Source organism: Embiotoca jacksoni, unplaced genomic scaffold (genome assembly GCF_022577435.1).
Source record: "Embiotoca jacksoni isolate LCO1_2020_lvr unplaced genomic scaffold, fEmbJac1.0.p SCAF_12, whole genome shotgun sequence".
Taxonomy (NCBI): Eukaryota; Metazoa; Chordata; class Actinopteri; family Embiotocidae; genus Embiotoca; species Embiotoca jacksoni.
This window is the reverse complement of record NW_027185252.1, coordinates 7,186,239-7,207,485: the sequence shown is the minus strand read 5'-3', so window position 1 is coordinate 7,207,485 and position 21,247 is coordinate 7,186,239. Positions and strand designations below refer to the sequence as shown.

The following is a 21,247-nucleotide window of genomic DNA, read 5'->3' as shown; positions in this document are numbered from 1 at the left end:
TAATGAATTCATTCATTTCCAAGTATGCAAGTCAGGCACAACTGAAACACTCAAACTGGCAACATTGAATATCTTGGGTTATAGCTGCCGCTACCTTTTGTGTGTGTTTGCGTGCATACATGTGTATGGTTGTGTGTGTACATGTGTGTGTATACGGAGGGGGCGGGGGCGGGGGGCGAGGGGGGGGGGGGTTGTGCATCGGTCATATAGTTTCTCCTCCCTCCTTCTTTGCCTTCACCCGTGTCCTTTGCATGTTCTTCCCCATCCCGTTACTTGGCCACCTCCAGCTGGTAATATGTGCGTCTGTGTGTGTGTGTGTATGTGCGATAGTAAATAGGTGGTGGGTATGAGGAGACACACACACACACACACACACACACACACACACACACACACACACACACACACACCCTCAGCCATTCTGCTGTTGCTCCCCGCCACCACTTCCACTCCTTTCCTAACTGATGCCTTTGCTTCATTCATGCACTCACATCCACTTACACGCAGTTTACCTCGTTCACACTGTATCTCAGTCACACTCACACACACACTCACACACACACACACACACACACACACACGCGTGCCCTCGTACCTCCATGGTCATGGTGGAGCACCGGTCGAGGCACAGCGGCGAAAACCAGAACACAGAAAGAGAAAAATAAAGAGAGAGAGAGAAACGTTTAAGAGAATAGACTGAAACAGAGCGTGGTTACCATGGTAACCAGTCCTCTCGCACCCTCCCTCCCTCTACCTCCTCTCTCTCTCTCTCTCTCGCTCGCGCGCGCTCGCTCTTCTCCCTCCACCTCTGTGCTGGTGATGCTCGTGTCTCTTTTCTCTCCATCCGGTTTGTCCTCACCTCTCCTGGACGCGCTCCTCTCACACTGCCAGCGGATGACACACGAGGAGGAGCAGGAGGAGGAGGAAGAGGAGACAAGGAGAAGCTACTGTCTCTTCTCTCCCGTCTTTCCATTACTTTGAAAGAAAAAAAAAAAAGAAAAGAAAAGAAAAGAAAAGAAAAGAGAAGAGACAGAGCAGACCAGAGCAACAACCAAAAGAAAGGACACACAGGATACATACATACATAAAAGAAACCCTACTCTTCTCCATTCTCCTTTTCAAGGAGGGCATTTTTCTTCCCTTTCCCCCCCTTTCCTTTTCTACCCCGATTTTTTCCTCTGAGATCCCGGTTTTGTCAATTATAGCCCTCTGAACTTCTCTGGGATTTCAGGTGAGGCACGCGTGTGTAGTGTGTGGTTTTTTTCATTACCTATCATGGCTCACGCGGCCTCCCAATTGAAGAAGAATCGGGGGGAAGTGGATGTGAATGCAATAGAGGACGAGAAGGAGAAGCGGAGGAAGAGCAGGAGAGCAGCATCCCGGGAACAAAAGAGAAAGGTAACAGAGGAGGGCTGGCGGGCTGACTGACTGACTGCTGGCTGGCTTGGCCGGCTGATGGCTTCATCTGCTCTGCTCCTCTGGCATCACCGGAGCGTGACTCTGTGTGTATGTGCTTGATATCAAATGGGCTCGGAGTTTCTCACATACATACAGTCACTCACGTATGCGTTCGTAATCTGCGCAGGAATTGGGATGCACATGTGGAGCTTCTGTCTTCTGTTGACACCGGTCACGCTGTCCATTTTAAACACGGTCTCTAACCTTGTGTGCTAAATGCGTGTGATGATGTTGCTTCACGTGTGAGTTTATCGTCGGTATGCACGTGAAGTGTTTGCGCGTGTGTCTTCGTGTACGTGAAAGCTCAAAGTCAAAGATATATTCACCTGTTTGTGTGAGGTGGTCTCAGCTACCTGCCTCCAGAAGAGGTGAACGCAGTATGGACACATGGAGCGTTGTGTCTTCCTGCCTCTGACTCTTTCAAGCGTTCCTGATCGTCTGTCTTTAGTGGAACTACGTCACACCGGGCTTCCTGAAATGTTCACAGTTGTTTAATTTGGAAATGAGATGGTCAGTTGTTATGATCACTACGTGCTGAGTATGATTTGTTAGACGTAATTTAATCACGTTGTGGGCTTTACGCCAAGGAAGACAAAGTTTCAGCTTAGTGGGGTCATGCTTACATGTTTTTGAAATATACAAAAGAGCAAACACAGGTTAAGATGCAACAAAAAATTCTTCTCACATACTTTTACTTAATGTAGTTGTTTTCTTTAATGTGTGAGTGCTTTAGTGAGATTTGTGTGTGTGTCTGTGTGTGCTTAGATGCACAGACAGCCATGTATAATGCATACACGACTGATTTATTGATGACAAAGCTTTTCATATGATGGAGGAGGAACTGAAGTGCACATGGGTCTCCCTCCTCTTCCTCCTGTCTTACATGTCAGTTCTGTACTTCAGACAAATTAGAGGCAGAGACTCATGCAAAACAGCTGCCACTGAGGGGAACAAACACAAACTTGTCATTCTGGTCATGTAATTCCAATAAACTCCTCACTGTCTGACTATTTTAGTATTTAGAGAAAGCATTTCATTGCATTCTATGTATCAATGTTGGAAGATTTGACCGTGAAAGATCAATTCAATAACAGTGACATTTACTGTACTTTGCGCCCATGGGTGCCCGGTTTTGAATTATGCTGCTGGCAATGTTATTTGACCTTAGCATAAACTAGAAGTGAGCTATCATGGTATAATCTTTTTCTAACCCCCCCCCCCCCCCCCCCCCCCAAAAAAAAAAAAGAAAAAAGTAAAGATTATTCAGGTCAAGCAGGTCAAGTGAATTTATGGACTTCTCTATGCAGCCACGTGTGTCTTAAGACTGTGTACATGCCTCCAAGTGCACATTACTTTCCACTTTCTTCTGTGTTTGTGCGCATTAAAATGATGTGTCTGAGATGCTGATCTGTATCGGAGGTTTTATAGTCCTTATAAAGGGTCATGTTTCATAGAAGAGAACAAGAGACAGAGATGATGAGGAGAGGAGAGAGTTGTATTGATTAGATGTTGCACAGCACCATCCATGAGGATAATCAGCTTTTTCTGCGCAGCTCTGCCCTGTGTCCTTCCCTCTCTCCTCACACCAATCTACTCTTCACTCTAACTCTGTCACTTTTTCTTTTCTGTATTTTTGTCTCCTTGCTTTTGGCTTTGTGTCTCTGCTTCACCATCACAGCATCCATCTCTCTCTGTGACTTCTTTATTGTTTGTGCTCTTGTTTGCCTCATGCTGCTACCCTTTAATGACACACTGTGACAAAACAAGGTCAAACACTAAAGTTAATTTGTTTGTCACTTGTTTTTTTGTTGTTTTTTTTACTTGAAATATCTTTCATGAACTGTGGCCTGTTGGTGCTGGTCACTTTCTCTCCCCTACTTATTTTCATTCCTGTGGTTTTATTCCTTGGCTGCCCTTGCTCATGCAGTGGTTACCCCTGTTGGTGGCCTTCCAACTCTCACTGTAAACGGGCATAGACTAGCTGAGCTGTGTCCGAGTCATAGAGTGACACATGCAGGTGACTTTATAATCATGAAAAGGGACGTTTCTGCCACAGGAAACAACAATGAGAAGGAATGACAGAGACAAAGAGAAAGATTTTCAAAGCAAGAGTAGAAAAGCAACAGAAACATTTAAAAAATTGACAATGTGCACATACGGTTTTGGAGTTATGGTTTTCTTCGTGTGCTACAATGTCATCATTGGACTTTTTCTAAATGATATGCAGCACAATTTAAGAGATTACTGAAAAAGTCACTTCATTCTTAAAGTTATGTTGTCAGTTTCCCTTCAGTATTTAAACACAAACCCATAAATTGCTTCCTGGTTGCCAGTGTAGTAAACTGAAATGGTTTCCGTAGTGCAAATTGTGCAACAAACTGCTTTGAGTCACTCCTTTCACAGCCCTACAAATGCTATATTTAGATGGCAAAGCAGGTACAAAACCGTTTGTAGAGAACACTTGTAAATGCAGAGTGGATGGTCCATTTTTTTTGCATTAGTCACAAAGCAGGTGGATCACTTTATATGTCATGAAATGCTACAATACGTTCTGAGAGACACAGTTCATTGAAGGTGTTTTCATATTTAAAATGCTCTTCAGTAATGTGTAACCTGTCAAGTTTTATGCTTTCTGTGTGGCCACTAATCAGCTTCAAGGTTCAACTTTGATTTACCTGATGCTTCTGTATCAATCATAGGGGCATTCACATAAATTCACATTTCATTGATGTGGAATTGGCAATTTCTGCAGTTCTTAACTGATTAAACATGAAATACAGGTCTTTATAGTCATTTGGATCAAGATATCACCTGTAAAGTCACTAGAAAATTGTGTTTGTGATGCATCTTCTTTGATCAAATTTGAAAATATAACGTAATATGCGGAAGGGGTAAACCATACCGTATCATTCATGATAATATTGGTATAACTTTTAATATGATATGAAAAATGTATGCACAGCAACAACAAGCATGGCTGAAAGCAGCTCCACAGTGGCTGAGTGAGTTTTAAAAAGAGGAGCGACTGCAGTTCTGTGGAAGTAGTTCAGTTACAAAATATCAGGCGCACAACAAACATATGTGGGTTTGTTCTGATTATTTGAAGCCAAACTGTTACATTAATGTTGACCAATAATACTATGACACTTATATGGTGATATTATTTCGGGACCATATTACTCTCACCTAATATGCAGTCTATTGAAGGCTTTGTTTGAAACCATTTCTTAGTTCAATCAATCACGGAAATTTTGGACATGTATTAATCACCGGTTTGTGTTATCACTCGTGTGTAGAGCCACACAATCGTTATTGTTTATCGCCTAGAAAATGCAGCACATTGCATTTGTGGGATTGTTAGTAGTTTGGCTTTTTTTTTTTTTTTTGCGCACTTTATAGTACACACATTTCACACTCAAATTTTCACACTTAAGGCACTAAAAATATGGCAGCAAGTTATGTAGTAAATAGGGATTCTGAACACAAACTCAGTTACAGTTAGAAAAGATTTAAAGTTCATGTGAGGGACATAATAAGTATAGGCTGCTGCTTTTATCACACGAAAACACAGCTCAGTGTAGACGTAATGGAGTCAAGGTTTTTCCGGGCTGCTACAGATGCCCAACAACGTTGTGTAGTGTGTGTGTGTGTGTGTGTGTGTGTGTGTGTGGGTGTGTGTTCCTTGTGTGTATAATCAGGAAAGCAGCACAGAAGGAGATAAAGTTCCTCCCATTAGCACCCTGGGAATAGTGGAATGATAACCTGAGAAAAACATGAAAGACAGAGGAGAGCGCCGCACTCTGCGTCTGCGCATGTGTGTTTGCATTGTTCAATTTCATGTGTTGTATGACGGTTTCTGAGGGAGAGTCAGTGGAAATTTAACGGACGCAGTGGTCATCTTAACGGGAAACCCCCGATACCGTGTTACATAAATTCTCCAAGCTGCTTTGCTTCTAATGACATTATGTAGAGCCAGGAGCCCCCGATGGATTCCCAGAGAGAGAGAAAGAGAGAGAGAGAGAGAGAGAGAGAGCGCTCAGCAAAGCATAGGTTTCCTTCTGCCGTGTCCCAGTTTTACACACCGTTCCAGTACACACAATGTGCGTTGGTACAGTACTTATTATTTCTCTCATTAGCTTTATATGGGCCAGGCGCTGGCTGTTTTGACACGTTTATTCTACGGTACCTTCAAATACATTTCTGTGCCTGTTTACCAGTTGTGTGCGCGCCTGTGTTTTGACTGCGTTCTTAATGTCCTTTTCTGCTCTGGAAGCGTGATTAAAAACCCTAATGCTGGGAATGCTTTTACAACACTTGATCTACTTCAGCTCGTCCTTCTCATCAGAGGTGAACGTCATCATCGTTCATCATCATCGTCGCTGTTCATTTGGAGGTCTGACTCTGGATGATGGCGGTGAATGTAGAGCTAAAGACTATGGTATGAATGCTGGAAGGCGAACGACAGTGTTGAAATTGGATTTTAGCCCTGCGCTGCCTCCATAGCAAGCTGCCCATGGCAACAGTTGCAAGGCAAGAGCCTGTCCGGCCCTGAGAGGCAAAATAAACCCTGGGGAAAAGAGTCATCAGGCTTTACGCAGGCACGAAGGAAACCATAATATCAGTGCATATTTTAAGGATTTTCCCACTTTTATTTTTCTTTTCTCTATCATTTCATTCTCATGTCTCCGCTGCCTTGCTGGCTCTTCTGAAACAAAGCCGGCACGCGTGTTGCTTCCCTCCTCCTTCCTCCCACCTACTCCTTAACACTCCCCACCACCACCACCACCACCACCACCACCAGCAGCCCATGAAAGATGGAGGTTAATGAATTCAGCGCTCATGCGTGCCTCAGCTAATTGCATTGGCATTGGGAACTCCTCCCAGTATTACAAAATGTTTTCACCGTCAAGATGGCCACCGGCTGGATGGCCGACTAGCGTGACTTTGAGGAGGCTGCCAAGCTTCTGTTCTTGGAAATAATGACAATTGATGTAGCGAATATTGCATTTTTATTTACTCCGTGGGAATATGATTAGTGGGATTTAGTTAGATCAGGTTAATCAACTCAACAGCTAATGTCCTGTTTGCAGCACTGTGATGTTTGCATGTGTGTGTGTGTGTGTGTGTGTGTGTGTGTGTGTGTGTGTGTGTGTGTGTGTGTGTGTTTGTCCTAATCTCAGAGGGGCTGTAGTGACCCTCACCAGTCAGAATGGCTTCATCGGTCAATGTCCACGAATTAAAGTGAACTGAATGTTAAGCACCATCCTGACACTCACATGTACAGTAACTCATACACACACATTGACTCACTGAAATGAAAAGACATAGAAAGACAGACTTTCACAGTCGGATAGTCTCAAAAAGGAGAACTTTTTGTCCCAACTCTGTGGAAAACACCAATTCTTTACTGTCTCTGCTGGCTTGAATGTAAGGGAACCTGTAAAAATCTGTAAAATACACAGAAAACAGATTTGAAGAAAACAGCTAGGTAAGACGTCTTGAAATCAAATTCCATTTTTTTTTTTTTACTAGTTATGGTTCTTATTTTTTTGTTTACATTCAGCAATTACCTATTTTTCTGCCGGTGAATCGGTTGGCCGTTCTCACGTTGCATTCAGGTTGCTTTTCGAAGTAGATGTAGCTCCCCCTTTTCTGTAGATACGTCCATGAAAAATACTTGCGGTTTATACTCAAACAGAAAAGTCACCAGTACTAGCAACCTGTTCTAATCCCGGGATGTCAAATGCTGCTGTTTTGTCGCAGCATGCTGACGTCTCAGAGAGACGTGCCTTCTGTTTAGGCACTAAAACCACGTGGTTAAGGTTATGAAATGATCATGGTTCAGGAGAGTTAATACATCAGGTTTCGTAACTTAAGCTTTCCACAAGAAATCCACATTAACTTTTGCCTTCTCACACTTTGTCACGCTTTCCACTCTCTCACATGATGTCCGTCAACACGATGTCAACACCAAGAGCACCCTAATACGTATCACTGGGACTCCAACGCTTTGAAAGAACTGCAGTATTTGACGCCGTGCTACACTGCACATACTCTGGTCTACTGAACCAGCTTGTGATGCTTCTTCTGATCAGGTGTGAGATCTCGAGATCAAATCGGATGTCTCTCAGATGTGAGAAGAAATAAGGCTTCCTAAATCTTGACAAAGCGCGTCATGTGGCTGTATCATATTATCCATTCACACACACTCTATAACACAAGCTAATCAGTCCGTTTTAATCCTCACTCTCATATTTCACATGGCCAGAAACGTGCAGGATCCTCCAGCGTGCAACACTGCGTCCTCACTCAACGGTATGCTGCTATTGTTCTACATTAGCTTCAGTCTCTAAAGGGAAATGAGAGCATGTAATAAGGATTGTTCTAATTATTGATCCACCACTTTGAGGGTCCTCACTGAGAGCTGCTGCTGGGGGATGGTGTGTGTGAGTGTGGTGAGGTGATTTCTTAGGGAGTCTTCGTAACTGGAAACCAGTGTATGCGGGGATTTGTTTGTCCTACTAATGGGAAAAAAAAAATCCATGTTGTCTCATTGGGGTTCCTGGTCTGGAACATCTAGCAGGCTTTTTCCTTTTGTACACATCAGGTGATTTACTTGTGTTCAACACTTAAATTGGGCTTCATTTTAAAAGTCACGTTTGTGTGTGTGTGTGTGTACACTGAAGAATCACAGAGGGAAAAGGTCTTAGAAGGAGGGACAGAGGTAGAAAGAGAGAGGAGATAAGGACTAATAGATGAAGTGAGCATGTGCGTGATGGAGAGGAGAGTGCGAGAAGATAGGAAGAACGGAAAGAATTAGAGAGGCGAGGAGTGAGAGAGTGTGATCGTAAGCCTAAAGGTCATTTGAAGGTGAGTGGCATCTTTCTTGCCACTCTTCCAATCCACGTGCACCCTTCCTCCTCTTCCTCCCTCTCTCCCTCTATCTAATGTAGTTTCCTATGTGGAAGTAAAGAACATGAAACATAATGTACAAAATTATGATATTTCATTGAACCACAAAATGAATCTTTCCTGGTCTATTTCTCAGAAAATATGGACATGACTGGATTTTGTTATAACATTTCACATGTCAGAAATGTCAGACATAGACGTACTGCACCTGGGAGTTTAAGTGAAGTAGCTTCAGTCTGTGCTTTTGGAGAATTGTTGACAGAACCATTGATTCCAGAGCTGAAATGATTTGTTGATTAGTCAAGAAACAGAAAGATAATCTGCACACAATCAATAAATATTATTATATAACACAAAGTCAGCACTCTCTTATTCCAGCATCTAACTTGTAAAAATGTGCTGCTCTTATGTTACATCATAATGAACTGATTTTTGAAGCAGGTTTTTGAGTATTAGTCAAACAAAACAAAGCAATATGACATGGGGATGGGCAATGTTTTTTTTTTTTTACTAGTTTTAACATTTTAAAGACCAAGAAGGAAATAATTGGGCAGATTAATCAGTAATGAAAATAACTGTTGTTTTTGTTGCAGCTCAAATACAAGCAAATGCAAATACACTGTAGCCTGCAGCTATAGAATATATTCATTACATAAACCTGTGTTTGTTGTGTAATTGTGCTGCTTTACAAATAATGCTTTTTGTTTGCATCAGAGGTACAATTTTCCAGTCGTGCTTAGTAACAGATGTGGGAGTGTATTTTTTTTTTGTCCGTCACGGTGGAAATATGAACGCCTACCATCAGATTACCGATAAGGACTCAGAATTATAGTATATACATAGAGTATAGCAGTCAAGTGACAGGACAGTATTATTCACTGGATGTTGGATAAACGCATCTCCCATCCTGTAAGACTTTCCTCTCAACACCATGGACTCTCCATCATTCATTTAATTGAAATAGGAGCAACATCACCTCTGTTGCTCGAGGGTGAGACAGGAAAGCAGTTTAGTGCAGTTCACCGTGAGATTATTCACACATAGTTACAGATAACAGTGATGCTGCTTAATGATATCATTACGGAGCAGGATGGTATGTAAAGGGTGGGGGGGGTGGGGGAGGGGTGGGGTGAGGGGCACCAAAGAAAGAGGAGGAGATAAGGGAGCGGAGACTTGACGGGGAGAGGACAGAGGGATGGAAAGAGAGGCCAAGGGGCAGCAGGTGTGGAGGAGATGCAAAGAGGGGAGAGGAGAAAGATGGCACCCTGAAAAAGAGAGAGAAAAAAAAGAGAGAGACAAGAATAGAAAACTGGATGACTGGTGTTTGAAAGGCAGCAGAAGAAGCACTCAAATGTGCACACATAATCTGACAGTGAATGATTAGCTCTCCATCTCTTTCACCTACTGATGCCTTTAAAAGCACAACGCTACCTACAGGTTCCGCTTTTGTCCTTCCATTTGATGCACAAGTTCGCCTTGGGGTCAATTACAACTCACTGTTCACTGAAGCACCACTGTGTGTGTGTGCGTGTGTGTGTGTGTGCGTGTGTGTGTGTGTGTGTGTGTGTGTGTGTGCGTGTGTGTGTGTGTGTGAGAGAGAGAGAGAGAGATGACGCCCCCACTCCTACAACATCACACTCATTAATCTCCAACTGTGCATCATTGCCAGACCTCTTCCATCAGGCTCTTACGTGCCAAATGGTGTGTCGCGGACATGTGTGCATGTGCGTGTTCGTGCATTTATGCATATATGGCAGGTGCTCCTCATACACTCTCGGATAAAGCTTATTGCATTGAAATGGTGCTGTCTTTCTTTCTCTCATGCACACACACACACACACACACCCACACACACACACACACACACACACACACAGACACACACACACACACCACTCTGTTGACCCTTGGGACTCACGCCTGTACGGCTTGATAATTACTTTAATTTGCTCGCCACCCACCTCCTCCCCCGCCACCACCACGTTGTCTTGTCCTCTACTTAACCACCTGCCACTCCAACATAACGCGCAGAGATAACTAGAATCATGAGGCCATTTTTGTGTGCTTCAAGATCCCCAAACGGCTCTAAACTCAGAAGAGAAGGTAAAGAAAACCCCTAAATTGGTTTTATTAAGTCAATACTTAATTCTACCATGCCTTGTCAGCAGCTCTGGGTGTGTCGCCCAGTCTTCTCACATTTTCTCCCCCTGAACAACCCGCTGTCCCTTGGCCAAGGACAGAAGCATGTGGTCCTGGCCTTGTGGCAGCCCCGCCATGCAGGCTGGAGCTCAGAGGCTCTGGAGCTGAGGAAATGGGCTGTGTTAGGACAGATCGATGGTAATCACACCTCTTCACAGTTTGCTCCCTCGCATGGGGGCAGGGAGAGGAAAGGATGGAGAAAGAGAGAGCGAGAGAGAGAGAGAGAGAGAGAGAGAGAGAGAGAGAGAGAGCAAAAGAGGGGCGTGTGTGGAGGGGGCTTGGGGGGGGTAGACGGAGGTGGCAGCATGGGAGGGGGTGCATGCAGGGCCCCCTTGGGAACAGAAAAACGCCGAGACTCATGATTAGAGAAAAAAAAAGAATTCACCCCACCCCACCCGTGTCCCCACTTTCCCTTCTATCCAACTCCCAAACATGGATGGACTGTTCTGTCTGAACGTGCTCCACCCTGACTGTGCATGTGCAGACTTCATCCATCCTTCCCCTCATACCTCTTTATCCTTTTTTTTTTTTTTTCCACTGTGCAGGATTAAGCTGTTCTGTTCCTCATGCGCTGCATTTTTTTCTCTTTACTGATTATTACTCTCTGAAGCGCAATAAACCTCCTGCTATGTCCGGCTAATAGACTCAGCTACAACACTGGCTCTTAATACTTTGACAAAACATATAGCCTGTATTTTAGTGTGCTTTTGGCCCTGAGGGAAACACTCCATTGCACTTTAAAGGAGGTAATCAAGTGTTGAAAGGTTGCAGCATAATCTTAGCATGGAAATTCTGAATTTTCACAGTGTGTATGTGATCTTGGGTGTACTGTGCGGTATGGTGGGAGGTAAAAACAAGGAGTGAAATGATCGCTTTTGTCATCTGCCTGGCTAGCAGTGCACATTTTTAAAGCAAGCCTGTGCAGAGCGCAGTAATCCAGCATAATGCCGGTTGATAGGGAAAGGTTGATTGTAGCTCCAAGCTGGGATTGGTATTCTTTTACACTGCTGGTTTATGTGTCAGATCACTGGAAAAATAGACCTTTAGACAGACAGCGCTTCACATAAAACACACACACACTCCAGAGAAGTCTTTGGCTGCATTGCTTGTGTTTTTGTTGACAGTCGTGTGCACAGCCAGAAAAGAAGCAAAGCATTCTGTCTACTTAACATTTGATACTGAATTATTCACAGGCAGCTTTACCAAACATGTTTGCACTCAGTGATCAGTGAACGCTCACAGCATATTGTGGGATGGATGTGTGTTTTAGCGTCTCCATGAAGACTCTTCTGTACGGAGAAATGACTGAGCAAAACCACCTGACTGACTGAGAGCTCTGGGAAGGTCAGACAGGTTTCCTGCCGTAGTTTCACAGAATCTCAGTATCAAATTGTACTATGTCTGAAATTCAAGGATGAGGCTGGGAACAGAGCAAAGTGGTGATCTATATCATGCCTATATTTGTGCTCAACCCCCCAAACGTCCTCAACTTCCAACCCACAGTCTGCAGAGTTTTTCTTTTTTTTTTTCCTTCTTTCAGATTTTTGTCCTCTCCTCTCGCCCTCTTCCTGGTTCTTTCTGAACGTAAGCAGAGACGGGAAATCAATGCCTGTCTTGGAGTTGTTAGCACAGAATTTTGTCTCTGTTAGGACCGCTGATCCAAAACATCCTTTTTTTTTTTTTTTTATCAATGTGCTGTCATCATACCGTCACCCTTATTCTCCTTAGAGATTATTTCTAAGTGTTGTTTGGGTCATGAATGTATAGCAAAGAGGTTTTATCTTTATTTTGATTTCTATATCACATACAAAGTGGTATAACTAGTTAAATTATGGTATTGTAAAACACATGTTAGTTTGAAGAGCAATAATCAGTGTGGGTTTACATTTAAATTCGGTTTAAACATTATACTTGTGCAGGTGTCCTCGATGTTTTTGGCTTATTTTTGGAGTGATCATTTTCTGTTATTTGTATTGAATGCTTAATTAAACTGTGTTCACGGATCACTGTTTTTAAAGCGCTTTTGAATATATATGTTGTGTGCAGGCTCAGTGACATTTTATTATGATAGTGAAGGATAAGGTGCTCCAAGGGGCATTGTCTGTACATGGTGGGATATGGGTTTACCCCCAGGGCAGAACAGGTGTCCAGGATTGATGCCGTGCTCTGGTTCTAGGTGCCCTCCGAGTCCACAGCTCCTGCCACAGATCCATTACTAATACTGTAGCACAAGGGCAAAAACACAGGAGGGGAGGAGCATAACTTTTGTTCATCAGGACCAGCCAGTATGTTACACGCATTAGTTTGTTGACGCACAGACATTTTTATCGCAGCGTTGGGCGGCTAAAGTTGCCCGGCTCGTAGTTTGGGGTTAGGTGCAGGCCTCGGATGTTTTTTCTTGAATCAAACCGGCAACCCCTCGGCCTCTGCTGCCCCATATAGTGACAGGAAAAGAGGGGGAAGAAAGTAAGTCAATGCAGTAGAGGTCTGCTTGGGACTCATTGTTCAGGGCATGTACACCTCTGCCATGGACATTCAACAGGAGAATCATTTTTAATGAAGAGTGAAACCAAACATGAGTAGTAAATGTACGGTTGAGCTCCACACAACATGTGAGGAAAAATTTAAAGCAGAAATAAGAAAGCTCCAGTTTAATAAGGGAAGTAGAGCTGAAATGTGTTTATTTATTATTTCAAACAAATATATATATAATCTATTTTTTTTTTAATTGCCAAAGACTCTGGGATCTAGTTTCACGAATGTAAATATTTTTTGGTTATCTTTAATCCCATGTGATAGTAAACTGAATATATTTGTGTTTTGGACTACTGGTCAGACAAAACAAGCAATCTCAATAAGTCCATGTGGGCTTTCGGAAGTTGTGACAGATATTTTTCATTGTCTTTGTCATTTTATAGAGCAAACAATTGATCAAGTAATCAAGACAAACATCTTTGAACTTGTCAGTAAAGAAAATAATTGTTAGTTGCCATCTAAAAGAGAGTAAAAAAGGATCCGTCAACACTGAAATGCCACTAATGTTGAACAGAAATCAGAAACAGAAACTCTTACTTAGACGAAACTTTATCTTTGCTGCATTAGGTTTCACCTCACTGTCATTATGTGACTAACAAATGAGCAAATTCTTCCAGACATAACTGAGTCATGGCAATTTCATTTTCCTCCATCATCACTGAACGCATAGTTCATTATCTCAAGTACCATCCCTCCTTCTTCCTCCGCTGGTGTCTCTTTTCTCCTCTGTTTGACTACAGCTGCTTACACAAACACCCAGCATGTTGAAAATAGAACAGCCCTACGGCAACTTATAGCCATCTCCCTTGATTATCTGTATTGCCATGTTGACAATCTCGCATCAGATATTTTTGGTTTCGTTTCTGGTTGTTATTTTGAAAGCGGCTTGAGATAGAGACACCCTACCACCTATGTGTGATCTGTCTCATCATATGTCTTGTAGTAGTATGAGCCCACCCAGCCATTTCCTACCTGGAGGAAATTGAGTAACGCTGCCAAAGAGCTCCAACATTGCTCATCGTCTGTTTGTTGTCATTTTGTCACTATTTTATGACAAAAATGGATTGGACTCCTGTTGTAGTTGATGTTACTTTACTGGCACCTAAACGTGAAGAGTATTTTAAAGGGCCCATATTCGTTACCTTTCCAGTGTTCTGATTGCCTGATATCCAAAAGGAGATATTTTTTGTGGTTTTAAGTACCAAACATATTTAGTTATATAGTTTTACATCTTGTCTCTTGCGCCTCTATTTGGAGTTCTACCAAGAAAGGCTGGTTGTGTATGTGCCTTTAAGGCACATGATATCAAAGACTATCTCTTTTAATTGACTCACTCTTTGCGTGATGCACGCCCAAAAATAATCTTGACTGATCTGTTTTCTTCCAGATAAAAGGTTGGACATCGGACAATACTGAGAGACATTATGTGACATGACCGTGAGTTTGTGACATCACCAACTTACAGAAGTCCAAACAGCACAGTTGCTGAATATGGTCTGTGTGCATTCCTCCCTGGACTAAGCTTTTTGACACTTTCACAATATTTAAATAACACATATACCTGCTTTATAGTCCAATAAGAATAGACATTAAAAAAAATTACACTACCGTTAACTCATTCACCCTCGTTGTAGTATTATTGTAGCGCTAAACCAATTTGGTTGATTAATTTGACTTGTCTTTCGGCAGAAAATAACACATCACAATGACAGTGAAATTATATTTAACAGAAATGATAAACATTTGCTTTTTCCAGCTTGTTAAATTTGTTGATTTGGTATCAGGTAGGGACACGTGATCTGATCAACATTACAGCTTGATTCAAGATAAAAATTCACTACTTTTTTAATGAGTGCATTCATTTAATGATGCAAGTTTGTAATGCCACAGCTGTCCCTGGTGTATATTATTGTCTTAAGTATCTTCGTGAGTTTGCCTGTTTCATACCAGCCGATATAGTAAATACTGAAAAGTAGTGAATGCACTTTAGTAAAGGTGTATGAATTGGTGTCTGGAGAAATACATTTGGAGCTATTTATTGGGCTTTGTAATGGTTCATTTAAAAGTTTTGTGGTTATTTATATACAGAGTGGTTGCTTATTTCATCAAAAATGAATCAACCGATTGAGCAATAATAACAATTATCCCTGGTTGAGATGCTATATTGAAGGATTCAACCTCACCGGTTGCTTTAAGGAATCATATTGTGCTCCACAATATTAAAATGTAAACACTAAATTATCTGGTTTGGTTATGAAGTTCTGTCTGATCGCTTTGCTTTGCTCTGTGTCAGACTGAAGGCTGATCTGATGCACTGAGACGCAGCAATACGAGTCAGGTTGTTGTTAGTGTTGCTGCTGACTAGGTTGCTGTCACCCTCTGCGTTTGTGTGTGTGTGTGTGTGTGTGTGTGTGTGTGTGTGTGTGTGTGTGTGTGTGTGTGTATGTGTGTGTGTGTTGCTGACTGGGAAGCTGTCAGCTGTGTGTCAGCCATCTTGATGACACCCACGGTGCACTTTTTAACTTTTCTGGGACCTTCGCTCCTGACAGCCAAATGGCCTCTGCAACCATTTGGAAAAACCAAAGAACACAGACACACACAAGTTGCTGAAGTGACCAATTAGAAGAAGTGTTGGAACTAAGCAGAAATGACATAGCAGACAACAACAGAAAAAAAGCTGTGCTTGTTCTTCCTCTCACGGGGTCAGCATGACATCTGAAGCATTTCAGTTCTAACGTTTTGAATTTGTTGATTCTGTGATGTGATTTATTGATTTAAAGATATTGTTGTCATTGCAAAGAGTCTTGTCATCAGATTATGATGTGTTAGCACAATTGAGATTCAACAGTTTAATTCAATCTCACAATGAAACTCATATTGTTATTAGTCGGGCGCAGGCCATTTTACAATGGGTGTAGTGAGGAGCTGTGGCGCAAATGGCTGATTGAATTAGTGGGGGGTAGAGACGTGTGTATTTGTTTAAATATGTTTATATTTTGTGCGTGCAAAACGGTACAGTTTGTGTGTGTTTTCTACATGCTTATATGTCTGTGCTTGAATTTTTCTAGCTGTACCTTCCTGTGCAAATTGCTGATTGCTAGATTGATGTTCCACACAGGAGGTACTTCAAGGTGAGCTGAGTGTGGAGGAGGAGACTGTGCAGTTGTGGCTTGATGTCCTTATGGGAACATATACTGTACCACCCTTAACCCGGTAAAGATAACATCAATGTCCCTGTCCGTGCTATTAATGTGTATCTCTCCTTCCTGTAACGACTCAGGCATGTCAATAGCAATCCCACCACAAAACCACAAGCCTGTCGGAAATGTGTCACAAACATGTCATCCACTGAAATCGTTTCAAACAGGAAATATTCTGAATTTTTCGGTGTTATTAAACATTTTGTGGATTCTGAAGGTTTGTACTGGAACAGGAAATCACTGCCGACCAGAGTACAAAACCCTGTAAAGCAGAAGCAGTACAAAGAGCGAGATAAGACAGGAGTGCTGAGAAAGATGAGGTAAAATTAAGTGTAGCAGATCAGAGTCCACCTCAGGGCTAAGCTGCAGAGAGCAGAGGACTGTGTGTGTCTGTTTGTGGCTTTCTGTTTGTGTGTGTGTGGCAGTGTGTGCTGCTGTGTTGGCTGCTACAGCCAAGCTAACTGACTGTCCCCATCAGTCAAGGTTGTGTCTTATTATAGGTCATTAGTCTCTCTGCTCAGCTGCGACCTTGGCGCTACCTGCCGGAGCATGTATATGTACCATAGTAGGCAAAATAAGCGTGTGTGTGTGTGTGTGTGTGTGTGTGTGTGTGTGTGTGCACCTTGGCTGCTTTTTCCACTGAAGTGTATTGCACTGCACAAAATATGTGTTGAAGACTGCTTACCGTATGTGTGTGTTGTTTTTTTTAAGTGTGTGTGTCCCAGCACACGTGGCTGCAGCCCTGATGAGCGGTCAGCTCTGGGTTGGTGTGATGGATGGATGGACACAGGGGGTCAGAGAGGGTCAGCTAACACACCCTCATGCAGGAGGGGCAGGGGGAGGATGTCAGTCACAGATTTAGTGCTACAGGACTAATGCGGGTCTAAAGTAAAAGTGCTGCCGCCCGCAATAAAAAATTGTCGGCCGTGCAGGACAATAGGCTGTGTTCCAACTGCCAGCACTCGTTCACTGGTTGTTTTTGGTTTACCCAGTCTGACAGTTACACAGTGATATGAAAACCGCAGTATATCATCAAGTTCTCACCCAGATATTGGACTTGTTGTTGATGTGATGCATTAAAGGAATAGTTCAACTCTGAGTCTCTGCCGGCACAGGAACTACCATAGAACCAAAACCTGTCAACACTTTTTATTCATACTGATTATTTAAATGCGATAAAACTTTGTTGGTTTCTAGTGTTTTTGCCAAGCTAACCAACTACTAGCGGTAGCATCATATTTACATAAGTAACCCTGAGCAAAAATAAATAAAAGGCTTTAGCCACTTCGTCATTCCATCTACAGTACTAATGAGTACTTAACATAAAAAAAATATTGTGATATTGGATTTTGTCTGTATCCCCCAGCTCTAAGTACAGAGGAAGCTCATTTGATCTGACTGTGAACAGGTTTGCGTGGTAATGGTGACGATACATGACATCGAATGTTTATCAAATGTTTGTACTTTGAAACACTTGTGCGAACCATCAGTTCCACTTTCAGCCAGTTGTGTTTGACAGCTTGCGTCCACTAAATAAACTGCCGTACTTTAAACCTCCGTATCTGTTCGGTCGAGGAAACCACCAGATGTTCACTTGCATAATGCTTAACTGTTTTGAAAAACACCCATCCATGTGCCATGTGTGATCTAAGTGATCTGGCGGGCGTCCTGAGCCCAACAGTGTAAAGTGACATCTAGGTTACTGTATTACTCCATACCAGATTTGTATCGCTGTGCCCCGCAGAAACAAAATATCTGACCAAAATCAACCCGGAGGGGAGAAGAGGGAGAGACACTCTGGATCATCCTGTACCCCTCCCTCGATCGATTTCTGTGTCCCATGTCCTGCGCTAAACAAAGCACAATTTGTAGAGAGACACTCTTCATAAACATCGCCTGCATTGGAAAAAGAGACAGCAACTGAGGGAGCTTTTTATTTTCCTGTGTTCATTTTCTTTTCTTTCAGGAAGTAACATAATGTGACTTTTCAGGGACATTCTTCCTCCAGTGTGGGAGTGTTTGTGAGCATTGACATCTGCTGGTGTTATTAATCTAACTGATTCGCTCTAAGCAGACAGACTGGATGGCCACAGGATGGCCTGTTCCCTTAAATGTGTTTGAAATACTTCTTTAGGCTACACTTGACCCAGTTGACCTCTGAAACTCTTGTGGCCACAGGGACTGCTGTTGTAGTTTGGTCACGGTATCATTATAGTGATTAGAGGTTTTTAGTGGTAAGGATGCTTTCCAACTAAGTCAAACCAAATGAGATCTAAAATATATTTTGCAGTCAAAGAGATCTCATAGTTGGAGTAGTTTGTATTTTGGGAAATTTCATTGCAACAAAACAGGTGAATTTCTTCACTCACTCACTTTGCTCACTTTGCCTGTCTCGTTGCCACTTTTGGGGAGCACAGCTATTATGGATTTGGGCGTCCCTATTCAACAGCCTATTACTTTGAGTTGCCTGAAGGGCAGCTGGCCATTTCAGCACCAAATAGCCTTCTGTTTGCGAAGCACACACGCCAAGATGTGAAGGCCCCATTACTCCAGTGTCAGAGGCTTTAATGTGTTCTAACCTCTGTGTTTGTGGAGGAGAGTACGCAGATTTAAGAAGTATGAATGCAAGCAGTTGTATTGGATAAATCCCTCCTTTTACGCTCATACTTCCTCACAATATGTTGCTTCTTTCCCTTCCTCTCAGAGACGTCCTCCAGGTCTGGATGAAGCATTTGGTCGGTTCAGCTTTATGTCAAAGGGTCATCATGAAGGATTACAATATTGTCCCCTCATTTTAACCTGTTTACTGAGCCAGCCATGTTCGTGTGTACATTAAATTGAGGTGCTTGTGTGCACCTTGTCAACTGCCTGTGTGTGTTTGTGCAATGTGCAGACTGTGTGTGTGTGTGTGTGGGGGGGGGGTCAGGAGGGACAGATGGCTCGTGGTCTGCTCTCGTCTGGTGCTCTCTACCTGCCAAAGATCGGGTGAAAACAGTGGCAGTGCTCTCCACTACATTCAACCCTGCTCAACAGGCCAAAATGAAAGACTCTTTTTTCATCCTCCCTGTTTTATAGACAGCTTTATGAACTATCCAAACAATGCAGCGGAAACTACAGAAATGACATTTACAACAGATTTTGTTTTGTTTCACTGACATACAACGAATATCTAGTTTTCTTCTTTGGCTTTATGTTGCGGTGAATGTTCCCTGGAAGATTACAACACTGTTTTTGACTGGCATGTGTTTACATGATTACAAGATTTAACTTTAATAACTTTTCAGCGGGATTTCTGAATCTGCTTTGTTGGCTTCTCTCAGTTTAGAGATCATGTGCAAATGTGTCCTGCATCAGGTAGCACCCTCTTTTTCACGTTCTTTTATGGTTATTTATGATTTTAAAGATACTCATCGTCAGAATTAAAGTTGAAAACAGACAAAATTAAACAAGCGAAAGTTTTTAAAAAGTTTCTCCATATGATTTAACACATGGTCACAGCACAAGCGCAGTAGTAAATCTTGCTGAGTGTATTTCACTTTGATATTTTACCTTGCCATAAAGTTTGGAGAGCGGCTTCCTTGTTTTCTGTTGGAGTCTCAGCAGATGGATAATTATCACCACACACACACACACACACACACACACACACACACACACACACACACACACACACACACACATAGTGTACACAGTCGCAAAAACTCACACACCTAGTGTAGATCCCAGGCCGTTTATTTGTAGTAGATATATACACATACACCAAATTGTAAACCACTCAAATTGTTTCGGTTTGGTATTTCTCCTGCTGCTTCTGCTGTTTCTTGAAGAGTACTCAAACTTTATGGCTTATAAAGACAGAAAGAGACTGTAAAATAGGCCTATCGTTTGTCTGAAAAGTCACTGATGGTGGTTGCCAACAAACAAGGTGTTGTAAAGCGAAGACAGACAGACATATTGGCAAAATATCATGAAAGACACCTTCAGACTCGATTATGTAACTCTGAAAGGCACCTGACCTCAGTTTCTTGAATGAAGAAGCCACATTGGACATGCAGTCACTCAGTCACTCTGTAGCCCAGCTGTGCTGCTAAGCCAGTGGAGCAGATGTGGCATGTAGAAGGCTGGAAGAAACTAAAGTACTGTAACTTGTTAATGAGTGCTGCATACATGTGCACTATGGTACCAGGAGCATAGCATCTTTGTCATGGAAAAAGAATGTCTGCTGTCACGGAAGATGCTGGGAAGGGAGAATATATCATTTAAAGATACTGAAGAAAAAGGGGAAAAAATGACTAAGAAGAAATGCATTCAGTCCAGAAAGGAGAGAAGGGGATTCCCTCCATGGCTTCCACATGATAAATTAATTTGAACATGTTGAGGAAAGGAATGGAGTAAAGTTCTTGAGTAATGGATGTCTGGAGGTGGTTTATGCTCCTTGGTTTTAAAGAGAGATTTGTAGAGCCATTTCCTGTGGCTTACTTTAACAACACAAATGAAATGAAAGCCAGTGGAAGAAAGTTGGGATCTGTCTGTTACTTTTCCTCTGGATCATTGGCAGATGCAATGTCATGGTAACGGATAGCCTACAGATTAAAACTGGCCAACACCCTTTACAAACCAATGCAGAGGAAAAAGACAATGTTGCGCTGAGACTAATCATGTCATATCAGTTCAAGACACCCCAAGAAACCGCAGGGAGAAATTAATTGTAAGAAAGAATTGATCCGTGTTCCTCTGCGCGTAAAATGAGCGTGTGCGTATCTACCATGTGTGTTTACCATTTACGAAGTGTGATTAACATGTTTCTTCTTCTCGAGCGTTTAGTTTACAACACTTATTTTTGAAGTCATTTCAACGGACTCACCTCTTGCTTTGTCCTGTTTCAACCACACACTCGTTCTAATTCCTATCTTTATGTGTCACATTTCCCTCTTTCTCTCTTC

The 21,247-nt window shown here is 42.4% G+C and overlaps 1 protein-coding gene across 13 annotated transcripts in view; it reads left to right on the top strand.

Moving 5' to 3' along the window:
- The first annotated feature begins 374 nt into the window (after positions 1-374).
- The window catches only part of ank3a (ankyrin 3a), a 97,696-nt gene continuing 76,823 nt past the window's right edge, over positions 375-21,247 (top strand). For 7 of the 13 annotated variants that reach the window (XM_069144491.1, XM_069144496.1, XM_069144488.1 and 4 more), the window contains exon 1: positions 378-1,398. In XM_069144491.1, coding sequence (XP_069000592.1) covers positions 1,276-1,398 — 123 coding nt within the window. In that variant the 5' untranslated portion in view covers positions 378-1,275. Of the gene's footprint in view, positions 1,399-21,247 lie in introns of all 13 variants that reach the window. The other 6 variants (XM_069144500.1, XM_069144497.1, XM_069144498.1 and 3 more) reach the window with 3 other exon arrangements.